This window comes from Penicillium rubens (assembly GCF_028828025.1).
Source record: "Penicillium rubens strain IBT 27055 chromosome Unknown utg000002l_segment0_segment0, whole genome shotgun sequence".
In the NCBI taxonomy this organism is placed as follows: domain Eukaryota; kingdom Fungi; phylum Ascomycota; class Eurotiomycetes; order Eurotiales; family Aspergillaceae; genus Penicillium; species Penicillium rubens.
Window position 1 is genome coordinate 2,374,954 of NW_026890600.1, and position 16,468 is coordinate 2,391,421.

The window sequence follows — 16,468 nt, forward strand, 5'->3', positions numbered from 1 at the left end:
ATATGTATCTTCTCCCCCCAAGCAACCCTAATTGTGAGAATTGATAATGGGATTAACAGCCACACTTTGCGGGTTGTGGAAGACATCCTTCGGATCAATGCGAGTCTTGATGCTTTGTAGCCGTTCGAGATTGGACCCCCAGTACGCCATCTGACCATTCTCGAGGTAAGGATCGACATATCCTGGATAGGAACGCAGAGGGCCAGGTGGTCGATTTTCCATCACAACTTGATGCAAGCTATCGAGAAACTTTCTGGCAAGGAATGTGGAAGGCTCGAGGCCGACAACAGCATAGGATTGCATCCACATGACAGCGTCGCGGTGAGCATAGGCCGTAGCGTTCATGGGAACATCGTTGGTTGCGCCCCCTTCCAGGTCAAAAATAACCCACCAGTTCTGAGAATTCTTCGGTGCAGAATCGAGAAACGTGAACAAGGCGACTAGGGCGTGTTCGGTGAACAGCTCGTCGACTGTGAATGATACTGACTTGGAGTAGAACGAAGTGAGTAAGGCTCCGCCGATTGAAACCAGGTAGTTCTCAGCCGCGTGGGCTACCAAGGCTAGCCAGTTCGTGATGTATGCGATGTTGCCCGGGTTTTGAATTGGGAGGTTGTTTTCCTTCTCGAACTCATGGAACTCCTCTTTAGTTCCGAAGAAGCTGCCCGTGATGACAATACCTTCCTGGAAGATCGTGAGCTCGGTGGAATAATTACGCGTAATATTAGGCTTCGCCACAATAGCCTGCCAGGCTTTGAAGAGTTTGACTTTGTCAAATACATCTCCCTGGCTGAATGTATACGTGTATTGCACGGCGCCCTTGGGAATTTCCTGAGTGCGAACCTTGAACTGAGTGACGATACCAAAGCTGGCGGCCGCACCCTTGATAGCCCAAAAAACGTCCTGGTTCTGAGTGTCTGATGCGGTCACAATGCTGGAATTGGCCAGGACTATCTCAGCCTCCAGCACATGATCTAGTGCAGTTCCCCATTGTCGTGACATGAGACCAAGACCGCCAATAGTGAAATGACCACCGACACCGACTTGCGGACAAGATCCGTGTGACATTGCTCTACCACCTGCATGCAAAAGACGGTCTTGAAGATCACCTAAGTTTGTACCGGCTCCAATTGTGGCAATATAGGTGTCCGGATCCATGGAGAATTGCTGGAAGTTTTTTAGATCGACGACGACATGACCATCGGCCCCTCCCAGACCTACCGTAGTGCAGTCGACTCAGCAAGGGTAGGATTTAGACCAGGGAGCGTTCATACCATAGTTGCCGTAGCTGTGACCTCCACTGTAAGCTTGCACCCGGTAGTTTGCCTCAACGGCACAACGCACAATTTCAGCAACCTGGGTCGTATCGTTCGGACAGGTGATCACTTCAGGATGGACAGGAATGGCCTGGTTATAGGATGGCAGGGCCCGGAACTGATATAACAGATCTCCCCGAAATATAGCCATATCAGGGTTTCCTCCCACGGCGGCCATGAAGCACTCACGGCCGGCGACGCTAGATGTGTTCCCCATTTTGGGTGAGAATGGAAATCGAGGATTACTGCAAAACCAGCCAAGGATACTGTACCTGAAAAACCATTCACGAGATCCTTAGTGGCCGGTGGAACATATAGAAGGGCAGATGCTGGATTGCGACTGCTTTAGAGATGGAGAGCCTTGGCCGGGTCTTCTGTTCACTCCGAAGTCTCATTTTCTCGGTGTCACAGTTGCTACATATGTCCCGATTGTCACATTCGTTCCCGATACTTAGGGGGACTTCTTATGCTTGATCTTCGTCTAAACATAGTTACTCAAGTTGTTCTCTCATGCTACTGCATGCAGGGACTGGTGTAACACTGCGAATCAGTACATGAAAGGGGTCGAAATGATGAAATCGAGACTAAATGTTCGAATACGATAGGCGGCGAATTTAACTCACAATGGCCTACGTGAATACCGAGAGACGCCGAAAGAAAAATGCTCGGGGACCACTATAGCTATAACGGCGACGTGAGTGGTCCCCGATCCGGAAATCCCTTGACGTACAAGAATATGGAAACCCTACCTCAACTCCTTCGTTTCTTTGCTTTTTCACTTTGAACATCGGATTTGAGAAAATCCCCGGTTATAGATTTTTTCTTCCTACGTCTCTCGTGTTTTATGTCCCGGCTATCATAAACACCTCCCAGGACTACACTTCCCGCGATGACATCAGGAAGAAAACTTTAATACAAAGACGACTCAACAGAGCATCAACATCATGTTCACCCCAATCCATACCACACTGGGCGCGCTGTTACTATTCCAGGGCTCATCCGGCCTACTCGTTCACAACGGCGCCATCTTCGGCATATCCTCTCTCCTATCCGGGTGCGTCTTCAACCCGAGTCGTGACAATGTGCCCATCATCGCGGGTTTGGTGTCGAGCATTGTACCAGTGTACTTGCTGGCACCATCATTGATCCCGAACTATCCCGCACCGCCGCATTCCTGGGCTTCTGCTGCAGCAACATTGGGAGTGGGCTTCCTAGTAGGATGGGGAACAAAGGTGAGAAATATCAGACATGATTGAAGAGCGAAGAACAAGTTGACTAAGCGAATGCAGAACGGTCGAGGCTGTACCTCCGGACACATGTTGTGTGGTCTTTCACGTCTCTCGCCCCGTTCGTTGATTGCAACCGCCGTCTTCTTCACAACCGCATTGCTCACGGCGAACTTGGTCGAGGGCGGATCCAACATCCCATCTTGTGGAACGACCCCGTGCTATACAGCCGTATATCCATCTGGGCCGGAGTTAGGCTTCATGGCTGGTGCTGCGCTGCTGGCAGCCATCACCAACTTCGTCGTTGTCCCGCGCAAGGTCCGTCGGTCGGAGCAATCCAGGGTCGTCTATTCCTATGTGGCAGGGTTGCAGTTTGGCCTGGGTCTTTTGATATCTGGAATGGCGGACCCAGCTAAGGTGCTGAGGTTCTTTGCCTTCTTGACTAACCCATCCCGGTTTGATCCGTCGCTTGCGCTGATCATTCTGTTTGGGATCGGACCGTCTCTGTTCACTTTCCTGACTGAGAAACCAGGTCAAATGGTTGAAAAGGGAAAGCCTGCTGCAAGGCCTACCCTTGCTGAGAAATGGCGACTCCCAACGGCCACGGTTAGTGATACAGATTGGCGGTTTGTTGCAGGTGCTGCGATGTTCGGACTAGCCTGGGGGCTGAAAGGGGTTTGCCCAGGCCCTGCAATATTGCGAACAGTCCTACAACCAACTTGGGGACTGATCACGATGGGTGGATACATGCTGGGCAACCTCATCTAAGGGAATGGGATGTAGAAATTATAGACATTTAATTCTTCATTGGCCTTGTCGAACTTTGCCGTCGCCTCGGGCCACAGAGTCGAAATCGGTGCACGATGCGAGGAAAGAAAAGATAGAAGTCCATATCTCAAGAGCTGCACCCGCGGTTTGATTAGCAAAGGAAATAATACAATAGAATATGTACATAGTCGGTTCAACTGAGAATACATGCCATTGGTCCGTGAATAAATGCATTGGGTATATAACAAAGGGGAAAAGGCTAGGCAGGGGACCGAAAGGAGAGAGGTGAGTAAATAGAAGAATAGCTTACAACTCAGTCTTCCTGTCCAAGCGGAGCGCTTCCAATTCAGCAGACTCGTCGTCACTGCGTGGACTAGGGGCAGATGGATGATCAAAGTATCCTTCCAACTCCATCCACTCAGCAGCAAAGGCGGTAACTAGCATGCTCCAGTCCTCGACCGTATCCAAATCTAAGTGCTCACCGTCATCATCGATTGTATGCCAAACAGGAGGGAATCCCTTGAACGAGGCAAAGTCAATGAGATGGAGGATCTCGACCCCCTTTGCAAGGAAAGGAAGGTGATCATCCTGGATACCACCCATAGGCGACAGCTTGTGTCCATCCTTGTCGGTATCGACGAACCACGGATTAGCCGAGGCAGACTTGAACTGCTTCAATGTCTTGAACCGCTTTTCAAGTTCGCCCAAGCTTTGGTAAGCCCAGTGAGTGGTCTCATACCAAGACTGAACTGTCGGGGATTTCGAGCCCAGCAGATCCAAAAGGACAAAAAGAGATATCGATGACAAGGGGCCCTTGAATTCCGACATGGCGGGATAGACTTGGTCATCCCAATGCGTAGCCAGGGCACGAGCTCCGTAGAGCGAATCGGTGGCAGTCCAGTCTTGGAAGGCTTCTTCGCCATCCAAGAATATAACCTGGAGACCCCGCTCCTCGTCGAGGTAGTCATATAATCCCTGCTCCTTCAACGCGGACCATTTCTTCTCCAGTGCAGCATCGATGCTGCGCATGGCATGCATAATAATTGCACATGGTGCGGCACTGTCGATGCCCCCGATGAAGCCTTCCGGTTCTATCTTGCTATCATAATGCGCGACCAAAGTGAGCCGGCCAACGTCGCCAACCGAGGCCCAAGGAGGATCGCGAGTAGCAATGAAGTTTCGGAAAGGTACCTCCTTCCCCTTTGATAGTGGTGTTGTGGCTGTAGAGTTATGAACCTCAATAGTCCATTTGGGCAATGTGGTTCGGAAAAAGTCGGCGAAGTGATTGAGCACTGCGGTGGAGCCGGGGGTGCCAGGGACGCGGGTTCTTAGTATAGGCGACAACAGAGCGCCATTGTGAATATCGAAGTCATTATTTGGCCGCAAAAGTTCGGTCAGCGTCTTATCTGATATTTTCTCGTATGCTTCTACGCATGCTAGAAGCATTACAAGGAGGCCTAGCCAAAGTGACACATTGCCAAGTGGGATGCGATAAGCCGGAGACATGGCGTTGAAGGAAATCGCGCTAGCAGCTCATGACCTGCATCAAAGCAACGAGCAGAGAGAGTTCAAGCCTAGTCCAGCCAGACAATCAACGGTGTTATAGGGTATGAGATCAAAGGAAAACGTGTCAAAAACTAGCAGGGGTCGACTCATCCAGCAACCCAAATAGAGCGGAAGCTAAGGCGGTCACCTTTCTGCCGGGAGATCGGCGGTTTATTGGGGAATCGATCAATGTCCAAATCCCAAGCCAACTACATTACACAGGCACAATGCGACTACAGATTCTTCTTCACCGTCAATTACGTACAACTCTACCCCAATGTGCGCAGCGCAGTCTTCGGAGGAACGTCTGGGTCCGGTTCAAGTCGCAGATCCCTCGGCCATCGCAGAAGCATCTTTCACCATTACCCAAATCGAAGGAAACCCTCCCACCTACGCGTCCTCCAGTCGCAAGAACTCTCACACCCCCAAAGACAACCACCAGGACAGGTATTGTGAACTTTCCCTGTCAGCGATTGAATATGTGTGCTGAGCTTGAGTCACAGGACCACCTGAACGAATCTTGGTCTACTATGGAGGGACGGGCAGAGCTATCTTTCTGGGGACGCTGCGAATCACAACAGTGCTTTTATTTGGTGCAGCATGTCTAATTGTTGCACCAGCATGCTCCGTAGCTGATGATTACCCCTGGTACAGCACACCTGCGGGTAAGCCAACTTGGACATCACACCGCCTGAGCATCTATGCTGATGTTATTTTAGTGATTGCCGCTGGCGCCCTCCCGATGCTATTTGTCTCCTATACTGCTGCACCATACGTAAACTTTATCCATCTGGCGCTGCCCGCCTTTGCGAGGAAGTCCCGTGAAGCGGCCGTCCAGTATGCAAAAGACCTTCCTCCGACAGCCGTGCTGTATCTCACCAGCATGCGATTCAACACCATTCCTCGGCAAACGGCTGTTCGTCTAGGAGATCTCGTTCCGATCAAAGATGCCTTGCGGCCCGTCACATTCCAGAATTTGAATCCGTCGCCGCAACGATGGTGGCAGGGCAGAGCTCCAACCCAATTCTATACTGGAACCCACAGCAAACCCGGCAGACAAACATCGGCTTTCTTTCCGGAATTGTGGAATGTAATCTACCATCAGATCCAAAAAGGCAAGTCTCAGCCTCGTTGATCGAACGTTATATGCGCGACTTGATGACTGGTTACGTTGATGGAATGACGTCTGTTGTCTCAATTGGTTGTTAGGCAGAGCCTAGCCCCAGTCACTTCAAACTGGACGAAGAACATCACCCCTGTCGGCGCGGAACCGGTGATGATACGCGACAATCGAAAATTTGGGTAGCTTACCTAGGTAGCTACCAACCTCGGAATCGATAATTGGTCATGCCAGCCCTGGAGGAGTATTGGACGAGATCCATTTACCCCGGGGTCCTGGCTGGCATATTGTAACTATATGAAGTCCCATAATTAACTTGTATTCAGTTTCTAAACATGGAGTCGTGTGCTAGCAAGTCACTTGCCCGTCACTTGCCCGTCACTTGGGGAACAAACAACCTTGGAAGGCTGTTGTTATATGGCCTCAATTTGCCCCCAACTCTCACCTAGCTCTCATCACAGGCAACTCTGAACCCAAGACCCTCTAGGAAAACCGATTGTTCCGTATAATTTCTTGCGCACGACTGAACGACCGAACGTTAAATAGCCGCCATTTGTAGCTCGGCTGAACTCTTCTTCTTCATATCTCACGTTCATAGTATCGTTGCAGTCTTGCGTTTTCAGGCATCGGTTTACTCTCAAACGTTTTACGAGGTCACTTCACACCCATCAAACGTTGCTTTCCTTTTCCAAATCAACTCGGTTTGCCCTCTTCTCTTTACCTCCACCCGCCGTACAACTTTCTTTTTCCATCGTACATCCGTCACTTCGAGCGCAAATCCATCTTGACACTCGACTTCGAACACCAAACCAGCTAATCAAAGATGTCTTCTCCTGCTGTTCCGAAGGACAGGATCTTCCCTGGCATTTCTGCCACCGAGACCAAGCTTCTGGTCCTGGCCAATGTCTGCCTCAAGAATGATAAGGTATGTCATTTGGTCCTAAGTTCCCTCATCATGATATGTTTGCTAACAAAATGGACCACAAAGATCGACTATGACAAGCTTGCTTCGAGCGCTGGCATCAAGGCGTCTTCTGCCCAGACGCTCTTCCGAAACGCCAAGCGAAAGCTAGACAAGTTGTACGCCGATGGCAATGTTGATGCTGATGGCAATGGTCCCCAGGCCGACATCTCGCCCGAGGAGACTCCCTCCAAGCGAGGAAAGTCCAGCACCAAGGCACCTCAGGCACCTCGCACCCCAAAGACTCCCAAGTCTTCAAAGGTCCCGAAGACCCCCAAGGCTCCTAAGACCCCCAAGACCCCCAAGGGTGGCAAGGCCGTCGTCGACCCTGACTACAGTCCTACCGCTAAGTCCGCCTCCAAGGTTGCCAAAGATAATGGTCGCGCGACCGCTGTCACCGAGCCTGCTGGAACTGCTATTGGATCTGTCGCTGCACCTACCGCTGAGCCTGTCAGCAAGCCTACCATCAAGCCTGCCACCACCGCCGAAGCAACCAAGCTCCACAACGTGAACGAGGAGGGAAGTGATGAGAACGAGGCTGAAGCTGCTCTTGATCTGGCCGTGAACCAGCACCTTCCTGAATCTCCTTTGCCCGATGAAGAGGATGACGCCTACGAGGAGGAAGTGCAAGAGGACAACCAGAGCGAGGATTAATTCCAGGTTAAGAAACCCCCTAAGCACGACATGGACACATTGAGAACTGAGAAGCACCGCACTTGAGCAAATGGCTACCATGCAGGTAGGAGAATAATGCGAGGAGGATACCAAGGGGAATCGCGAATGCTTTTATGGGAAAAGGGAAGAAAAGTTAAAAAAAAAAGGGGAAAATCCAAAAAGAAGTGTATGTACTGGGTGTTTAAACCAGTGATACCGAACTCAAATGAAAAACGGTGGATATTGCATTTGCTGCTTCAACCATATTCAACATACATACATACATATATCCATACATGTTGGCAACCGGGACATGCACCTGCAGTCACCCGTCGGGCGTCACTTTCCCGTTACTTGGACGTAAGTTCAACGTTTGGACGTTTGGACATAGAATTACTTAGACGTTACTTTGACGTTGGACATTTGCACATTAAAACATTAATTGAGTCAAGACGTTATCAATGGCTATAACATATCCAGAGTCTAAACACGTTGCAGTCTAAGTCTCGTGTGATTAAAGGATAGTGGTTATCGTGTACTGCCACCTGGGTACATACATATGTAGGCTTGAAACGTGTATCTTAGTTCAGTATGTGTGTACTCGTTTAGGCGTCACTTGGACATCATCTGTGTTAGACCTCAGTTGAACGTTCCAAGGTTACTGAGAGTTTAGTTAGAGACCTGGGCAGTCCGTGGATTCATGGATTCATGGATCTATATATGATAGAACTATGTGGCCTTGATGCTACCCGTGGACAGAACACGACCATGACTGAGATATCAGAATTCGGTTCTACATACCTAAGCTACCTGACCACGGTCCTCAAAACAATCCATAGATGCATTGAATGAAACCCCTATTTTACAGCTAAAGACAGATATTCAAGTGTTGCACGAAGGTGGAAGTCCACCTATTACTGAGGCTTAGAGGTAATGCAGAGGTAGTTGATGCGCTATAATGCCTTGGATGTTATGCAGGAATACGCAGGCAGCACCCGAAACCCCTCCAGGGCTACATGTAGGTTGAAGAGATGTATTGATTTGCGGTGCTCCTACACTGCGTATTTGAAGAAGCAGGTATCGGGTACCTCTAACATCGGCTAAGAAGGCATCTCCTCAAATCATCTCAATTATCACTAGGGTGCATAAAACCATCCGAGTTTAGAACGTGAAATTGCTAATGCGAGTCACTTCCATAGTGGGATCTCTCCGAATCTCGCATCCTGATTTATACCCTGGCTTCTCAGGTCATCCTCCTTGAAATCTTCCCCTTCTCAACGATAACTTCTTATATCCTCTTTATCTTCTACTGCTGTCTAACATCACACACAGCAACCATGTCTTCTACCCACAAACCAGAGAAGACCGCTAACCTGGTGAAGGCCTTAGGGCTCACCCCAAGCCAAGCAGAGCACCTCCTGCTGGGATACTTGTGCATGCAAAAGCCCGAGGCAAGTGGGAGAATGTATGACCTAATCTCAAAGTATCCGTGTCTAAGATGAATCTTCTCGGCAGGTCGACTGGAACAAGCTTGCGGAGCTTAGCAATGTTACGCCTTCCTCCGCTAGAACCGTCTTCACCAAGGCCCGACGCAGGCTCGAGAAATGGGAGGAGAACAGGACCGCTGGGATGGCTTATAAGGGATCTGATGAAGCCGATGAAGCTGAGCAGGATGTGGCTACGGAGACTGCACATGCCGACAATCGTCAGTATTAGGATGAAGCGAGATCTAGCAATGGTTAGACTAAAGACACCGGACAATCACCTAGCCTCAATGTTCTAGGGAGCATCCATGTCTTGTTCATGGTCAATAAAACTTCTTTCAGGGTGAATCATACGGTATTTGAAGATCTATAATGAAATAGTCACAGAAGTTCTATTATAGACTAGTTCAAAGGATATCATAGAAGCTGTGGTTTCGAGTCCAACATCACAGTGTTCGTTCGCAAATAAAGTCCAAGTAACGTACAAGTAACGTCGCTTCCTCTTCACACAGATCCTGTTCTGTTCATCAACCTCTTACCATCTGCTCTTTCTCTGCAGACCACAACAAGCTTCCTTTTACCAACAGCCCCTTCCCAATCAATTGACAGTAACTCCTGTGAGAATGTTGCCCACTAAAGCAATTCCAACCACCTCCTCTCCAAAGAAAAAGCCCGAGTTGGGTGATTTCACCGCCAGTGAAATGAAAATGATTATGGCCAGCGTCCTGTGCATTGTCGGAAGGGTATGCATGCTCTCTGCACTAACCCTTGAGCCATGCCTTGAACTGACCTTTCCTATCGTTTAGCTTGACACTGAAAAGCTGGGAAAACTGACAGGCAACAAGAGAAAGTCCGCAGCTAGTCGGTTCCCCTCAATCAAACGCAAGCTCGAAAAGATGTTTGAGGAAGGACTGGATACCCTAGACGGCCAGAATGACCCCAACGCCAAGGAAACGTCTCCAGCCAACGTCCGCGCAAAGAAACGTCGTGAGAAAGTTATTGAAGAACAGCAGAAGCCCGAAGTTAATATCAAGGTTGAGCTTAAACCGGGAGAGAGCACCAGCACCGACAGCAAGTCGAAGGTCAAGGACGAATCTGGACAGAGCATCGACAGTCCCGTCAAGGTGGAGTCGGACTCTGACTCTGCGGAGAGTGTCGATACTTCCTTCAAGATCAAGCTTGAACCTATCAACTAAGTGATGGAATGTACCCTCGGTCTTCGATGCAGTGTCTCCCAAGACTCTCGACTGGGAAATTCTTACAGGGCTTTCTATGGGACCCGGGATATCTGAGGAGTTGATTTGACTGGAAGTACATAACAGAAGAGGTGTGTCTCATGTGTATCTAATTGACCTTCTCGTATGAGAATGGCTGCAGCATAATGTTTGCCCAATGAAACCCACATTGCACAATAACATAATATGGTCACCAGCAAATGTGCGTAGACCTCTGTGCCGTTCTAGTATAAATTGCCCCTTCTTCCCCTTCTTGCTCTTTGTTCTTCATATTCCTTCAATACACTCCCTTCTCCTGTGCTTCTGTCTTTGATTCTAGTCCATTCAACAAGGTCTAAGGCTAGCTACGACCCGGACTATCATGTTTTTCGACATTAATTCCCAAAATCCTCCATGGAATGGTTTGAGCGGTGCTGATGTAAAGTACCTGATCCTTGCGCACCTTTGCTCTGCCCCACTGGTTGTTACCTACATCCCCTGAACGACAGCCTGCACCTGCTAAAGACCCTCTAGGAACTTGATAAGGAAAAACTGGCGCGTATTACTGGAGGAACCCCATTTTATGTTGGACAGGCAGTTGCAACGGCCAAGAGACATGTACGCACTTTGTGCGTTCTTAATCCGCGCATTGTGTCAATTCTGTCAGAATTTGATGACCAGGCACAACAGCGCTCAAAGCACGAGAAATCAAACCTTTTGTCAGGCGAGTCTGATGAAGGAAGCGCCACAGAGTCTTCTGAATCAGAGACCAACGACTTTCGATCAAAGGGCCATCGTCAGAGTCCTAAGCGCAAATACCATGCCAATCGCAAGGGAAAGGAAAAGAAGATGACTCTGGATAGCGAAAGCGAGGAGGGCGGCGAGTACGAGGGAAGCGAGGTCGAAGATGACGAGTCTTCTGTGGCCAACTTCAAACTCCCAAGCAAGGCCCAACACAAGACCCAACGCAAGACCACAAAGCAAAAGACTACAAAGCACAAAGGACACACCAAGCACTCTACAAGCCACGCAGCAAGGAAAAGAAGCGACAGTCCTTTCCGTACAAGCACCAAGTCTTCATCCTCCCGCGCAAGCCGCCAGAACATCCTACACAAGCGAGGTTTGAAGCGCGGCAGGGACATTCACGACTATGAGGCTGGTTCGACGGAAGAAAGCACGGACGAGTCATCCGATGCAGAGATGGACGGCTCTTCTTCTCGTGCTAGCCATGGCAGATCCAAGCGCAAGCGACTCGGAAACCTCACGGGACTTGCTGATACTTCTGACAATGATAGTGGCATGGAGGAAGAAGTAGGACGTCGACCTGCGCGAGCAAATGCCGAAAGCACTCCCGCCAAAACCACTCCTGTCAAGACCAGAGCCCAGAATGGGAATCGCAAGAAGATTGGCAAGACCAATGTACTTGCCGGGTCGCCGGATAAAGATCTCGTTGGCGGAGCTATGGATGGCCTTACTTTGGAAGGGGACGCACCGAAGACAGCTGGCCGCGCTGCGAAGGCTACAAAGCATGATGGAAAGGGTGACTCTGAGTATGAGGAGAATTGGGAAAGCGAGGAGCCTAAAGAGGCTAATTCGCACCATGTCTGACGTCGATTCGTTGGTGCTATCATGCTTGCTACAAGGGGGAGTGGACATCTACATGTATGGACTGTGATCAACCCGTGAATTGTCTGACTGCGTATTTGTGGTGATTCTTTTTGTTTGGCAACAATCACATTGGGGACCGGATTTACTTTGACAGATTTGGTGAATGGTGGAAATAAGGCTGAATTGAAAACGTGCTTCGCTATGGATATGCATATTCATACATATGTAGAAATAGGAGACTAGATCCGCGAAGCCTGACGAGATAACCGAACAGATCCTCAGACGCCCCTTGAACCGACATGAAAAAAAGCAGAATGGAAACTGACAGGAACGGCCAGTTGAAATGGAAAATAGACACAAATATCATAAACCCGCATTATGAAGACAAGCACCACCGAACAAGAATCTCCATCACTAAAGCGCCTCGATTGCCTTCATCAAGACATCCAAGCCGCGATCAGAGACATCGCCTGTATTCGAGTCTTCCTCTGTAACAGACTCACGCAGGGCCCAGGCAACATCACTCCACCAGCCCAGACCGACGAAGCCACCGCCCTTACGGCGCTCCAGGCTCTCCTTGAGCCGACTGGTGTGCTCCCATTGTTGGGCGGCATTCTCCGCGCATTCAATAACCTTGCTTGGAATCCCGCACATGGACGCGCAGTGCATACCGAAACTGCCTTCTGCAACACCATCCTCAAGCTTGTACAGGAATGCCACACGGCGCTCGACATCGTCCACATGGATGGCCATGCGCTTGGGTGCAATCTCGGGATGATTTTCGAACTCGGCGGCAAGCGAGTGGTAATGGGTGGCAAAGAAGCCCAGGGCTCCAATATGGGTAGCAATGTGGTGAAGTACCGCCTGGGCCACGGCAACACCGTCATAAGAGCTAGTTCCACGACCAAGTTCGTCAAGGATGACAAGTGAGCGTGGGGTAGCTTCCGAAAGGATCTTCTTTGTTTCGGACAGCTCGACAAAGAATGTCGACTGGGCAGCGAAGATGTTGTCGTTCGCACCGAGTCGAGACATGATCCGGTCGACTGGGGTCAGTCGGGCTGATTGGCAGGGAAGATAGCAACCGATTTGGGCCATGATGACAGCAACACACGTCTATACTTGTTAGCAAAATCATTAAAACAAAGGAGAGAGGGCGGGGTGAACACACCATTCGGAGAACAGTAGACTTTCCGGCAGCATTAGCACCAGTCAGCAAATCAATGCTAGCATGCTTGCCACCGAGCTGGATATCGTTGGGAATAAAGTCCTCAACAGAGGAAAGAAGACAAGGGTGACGGAGCTCTTCAAACTCGAGAACACTTCGTTCATCGTCCACAAACACTGGTCGGCAACTAGGATGGCCAATGGCCGCAGAAGCCTTGGCCAGACTGATAAGGCAGTCCAGCTGCGATACAATTCTAACGGCCGCCAGCCATGTGCTGTAATGTTCATCGAACCGGGCATGGAACCGTCCAGCAACCTCCTTGACGATTTGACTGTGCGTTTCTTGGGCCTCTTGCAACTTGCGAATGAGGCTTCGGAGCTCGGGGAAGTAGTACCGTTTGACCTGTTTGGTCGCAGACATCTGGTTCCAGTCCTTGGGAATGTTCTTCACCTTGATTGGAACTTCGAGCTGGTATATTTCCTTGCCGTTATCCCGGTAGCAGATGGCAGACGACCCTAAGTCCCGGCGAGCCTTCTTCAGCAAGGTGTCGAGGTCCCGGTGGAGTTGCTCGATGTTCTCCTGGGAGTTATCGAAGTCTTCTTCGACACCGGATTCCGGAACAAGAATCCCATTCTCCTTTGCCTTCGGACGATCGAATGCAGTCTTCCAGTATCCCAGCAAAGAGGCAAGATCGGGCATTGCGGTTGTCAATTGACCGATAATGCTCTCGCCTGAGCCAGTGTCACTTTCCTTCAGTAGACCCATGGTATAATCGATCTGCTCGAATCCTTCCAACACACGTACGAAGTCTTGAGCCTTGCAGTTGCCAGCGTGGATACGAGAGATCAAACGTTCGAGATCCGGCATCTTAGTCAACTGGGAGGAGAATTGGTCCCGTGTACTGGGATCGGCGTTGAGTGAATCAACTGCATCCAGTCTCGCATTGATTTTCTTTGAATCAACTAACGGGTGGCATACCCACTGCTTGAACATACGCTTGCCGAAGGGCGTGATGCATCGGTTGAGCAACTGGAAGAGAGTGCCCTCAGACCCGCCATCGAAGGAATTGGCGAAGATCTCCATGTTGATCAAGGTCTGTCCATCTAGAACAAGACTCGTAGCCTTCTTGATGGGATCGTACCACGTGAAGTTGCCGATGGTGATCAAGTCTCGCTCAATTTTCAGCATTCGCAGATATTGAACCAGGGCACCGAATGCAGACATCAGCAATTCCTTCTCACGGGCTTGACGCAGGGTTTCCGGCCAGGCCGCGAGATTGTCATCGTCCACGGAGACGAAATACTCACTTGCGTCAAGTTCTCGAAGCGTGATATCAGATTCCCAGAACTCCCTACCCGGTTTCATGAAATTCCAGATAGTGGTCGGGTCAGTATTATTCTTTAGAATGCGCATGGCTTTCTGCGAAACGCAAGATTTCTCCAGTAGCAACTCCCGAGGACGGGTCTGCGCCACAAAAGTCTCGAACTTGGTCAGGTCAACATCGTCCACAAACTCCGACATGAAAAATTGACCCGTAGCAGTATCGACAAATGCGATACCGAACGCGGGACGCTCGTCCACAATCCCTTCCTTGATCGCAACACAGTATGTGGACATATCGTCTTGAAGCATGGAACCCTCGACCAATGTACCCGCAGTAAGGACACATGCAAGCTCTCGCTTGATGATCTTGTCATCTTTGGTGGGCTTCTTCCCCTCTCGCTCACGCATTTCTTTACCCAGCGCGGATTCAGATTGGTCCACACGTGCAATCTTGAAGCCCTTGGCCACGAATTGGTTCGCCCAGTGATCTAAACTCATCTCGGGAACACCGACCATGCGCATGTTTACTCTGTCCGTGAGCTTGAGATCGAAAAGTTGGTGACCAATGGTGGCATCGTTCTCGTAGAGCTCGTAGAACTTGCCCTTCTTGAAGAAAACGACAGTATCCCAAAATTTCTGCTTGATCTCCCAGTACTGTTTCTCGAAAGGCGAGAATCTGGACCACGCGAGCGGAGGGATGTAGATAGTTCGGGGATCGTAGTCAGGGTGGCCCTGAGGGTTGCCGTCGATGTCCTTGAGATTAGCAAGCCAAGAATAGCGCTGCTCAGGCTCCTTGATGTGGGCCTTTTCTTTCTTCGCGCTAGATGCTGCTGTCTTGGTTGACGCCACAACAGCTCTTTCCTTCCGAGGTTCTGTGTTCTCCGGATCAAACGCCCACTTCTTCGCGGTTCCAGCTGAACCCTCTCCCTCTGGGATTTCAAGATCGATGTCATCGGGGGGCGGGGAAGGAGCAGGGACGGAAGATGATTTGGAGATAGGCTTGCGTGCCGATTGTGTCGATGGCCGCTTGCGCTTGTTAGAAGATTTGACTATCTCTTCATCGGAGTCATCTGCAACGACGAAATCGTCCAATTCTGTACCCGGGTTAGTTGTGTACCAGCGACCCCAACCAATAACAAAACACCATACCATCGTCCGAGTATCCTCCATCTCCTGCGTCATTGAACTCGTCTTCGCTCTCCGGTTCGGTCCGTCTTCTCTTCGCTGCACGGCCGGAGACACGGTCCTTGCGGCTAGGACGGAAGATGACCTCGTCGTCGTCTTCGCCCTCGGAGTCAGACTCCTTGTAACTAATTTGCTTTTTTCCCTAGTGGAATAAGTCAGCAGGGTAAAACAATTGAGCAGGCAGGTGGTACACGTACCCGACGCGAAGGCGACATGGTGGAGTCCTGTTGTGCCTCGTTGGTGGTCTGAGGAGAGAAGAGTTCAGTCAGAGTGAAGGAGCAAACAAACACCAGACTTCAGATCAATATACCTTCAAAGCACTGCCATTTTCTTGTTCGTCATCCGGGACTGGAAGATCGCTGCTTGGAACAGGACTCAAATCCTGCGCAAAGCTTGAGAAGCTTCGCTTTTGGTCCTTCGGTGTGGCCTTCACAGCGCTCTCACTACGCTTCTCGGACGCTCTCTGTGCGGGCGACGACGCCGGTTCTCGCGTCCGATTGTTCGAGGGAGTCGCGGGTGAGGACTTTTGAAAGAAACCAAGAATTGACTTCTGGCTTCGCATATTCTGGGTGCTAGGAGTTGTGCGCTTGAGCGCGGGGGACGGCGACGCAGCGGACGGAGATGAGGCCGATGGCTTGGCCATATTTTATAGAATAAAAGAATTGAGTCTAAATGACAATATAATCTCAACTCGACATCGTAATTAGGGGAGTGATGAGAGATGGGGACGGGGAGGAGATAAGGCGCGGATCGCGTCGACGCGTAAAGCACTCCGGGACTCGACCTGTCCATTGATCGACACCCGAGACATTATCTTTGCCTATTATTACTACGAAGCACTCGGTTTTATTGTCTTGAGAGGTGAATATGATGTTATAATATTTATACTATTGTACAGATTG

General features: G+C 50.1%; 9 protein-coding genes across 9 annotated transcripts; 6 read left to right on the plus strand and 3 right to left on the minus strand.

The window, feature by feature from the left end:
* Positions 1-27: 27 nt before the first annotated feature.
* N7525_003363 (FAD-binding oxidoreductase) lies at positions 28-1,530 on the minus strand (the record flags this gene model as incomplete). Its single annotated transcript, XM_061212678.1, has 2 exons — positions 28-1,214; positions 1,272-1,530. 2 exons carry the CDS (start codon positions 1,528-1,530, stop codon positions 28-30), a joined length of 1,446 nt encoding a protein of 481 aa, XP_061069699.1.
* A 727-nt stretch (positions 1,531-2,257) lies between these two features.
* N7525_003364 (YeeE/YedE family protein) lies at positions 2,258-3,307 on the plus strand (the record flags this gene model as incomplete). Its single annotated transcript, XM_002559185.2, has 2 exons — positions 2,258-2,545; positions 2,603-3,307. 2 exons carry the CDS (start codon positions 2,258-2,260, stop codon positions 3,305-3,307), a joined length of 993 nt encoding a protein of 330 aa, XP_002559231.2.
* A 306-nt stretch (positions 3,308-3,613) lies between these two features.
* Positions 3,614-4,813, minus strand: N7525_003365 (glutaminyl-peptide cyclotransferase family protein; the record flags this gene model as incomplete). The annotated part of the gene is made up of 1 exon (XM_002559184.1): positions 3,614-4,813. One exon carries the CDS (start codon positions 4,811-4,813, stop codon positions 3,614-3,616), a length of 1,200 nt encoding a protein of 399 aa, XP_002559230.1.
* Positions 4,814-5,079: 266 nt separating this feature from the next.
* On the plus strand, positions 5,080-5,987 carry N7525_003366 (uncharacterized protein; the record flags this gene model as incomplete). The annotated part of the gene is made up of 3 exons (XM_002559183.1): positions 5,080-5,299; positions 5,356-5,517; positions 5,572-5,987. 3 exons carry the CDS (start codon positions 5,080-5,082, stop codon positions 5,985-5,987), a joined length of 798 nt encoding a protein of 265 aa, XP_002559229.1.
* An 808-nt stretch (positions 5,988-6,795) lies between these two features.
* Positions 6,796-7,587, plus strand: N7525_003367 (putative histone h1.3.; the record flags this gene model as incomplete). Its single annotated transcript, XM_002559182.2, has 2 exons — positions 6,796-6,897; positions 6,961-7,587. 2 exons carry the CDS (start codon positions 6,796-6,798, stop codon positions 7,585-7,587), a joined length of 729 nt encoding a protein of 242 aa, XP_002559228.1.
* A 1,337-nt stretch (positions 7,588-8,924) lies between these two features.
* N7525_003368 (uncharacterized protein) lies at positions 8,925-9,303 on the plus strand (the record flags this gene model as incomplete). Its single annotated transcript, XM_061212679.1, has 2 exons — positions 8,925-9,042; positions 9,086-9,303. The coding sequence occupies 2 exons, from the start codon at positions 8,925-8,927 to the stop codon at positions 9,301-9,303; spliced, it is 336 nt and encodes a 111-aa protein (XP_061069700.1).
* A 391-nt stretch (positions 9,304-9,694) lies between these two features.
* Positions 9,695-10,267, plus strand: N7525_003369 (uncharacterized protein; the record flags this gene model as incomplete). The annotated part of the gene is made up of 2 exons (XM_002559181.2): positions 9,695-9,814; positions 9,878-10,267. 2 exons carry the CDS (start codon positions 9,695-9,697, stop codon positions 10,265-10,267), a joined length of 510 nt encoding a protein of 169 aa, XP_002559227.2.
* Positions 10,268-10,901: 634 nt separating this feature from the next.
* On the plus strand, positions 10,902-11,893 carry N7525_003370 (uncharacterized protein; the record flags this gene model as incomplete). Its single annotated transcript, XM_061212680.1, has 2 exons — positions 10,902-10,914; positions 11,010-11,893. The coding sequence occupies 2 exons, from the start codon at positions 10,902-10,904 to the stop codon at positions 11,891-11,893; spliced, it is 897 nt and encodes a 298-aa protein (XP_061069701.1).
* Positions 11,894-12,307: 414 nt separating this feature from the next.
* Positions 12,308-16,209, minus strand: N7525_003371 (mismatch repair ATPase MSH6; the record flags this gene model as incomplete). Its single annotated transcript, XM_061212681.1, has 5 exons — positions 12,308-13,006; positions 13,062-15,475; positions 15,531-15,708; positions 15,764-15,811; positions 15,877-16,209. 5 exons carry the CDS (start codon positions 16,207-16,209, stop codon positions 12,308-12,310), a joined length of 3,672 nt encoding a protein of 1,223 aa, XP_061069702.1.
* Between the last annotated feature and the right edge of the window lie 259 nt (positions 16,210-16,468).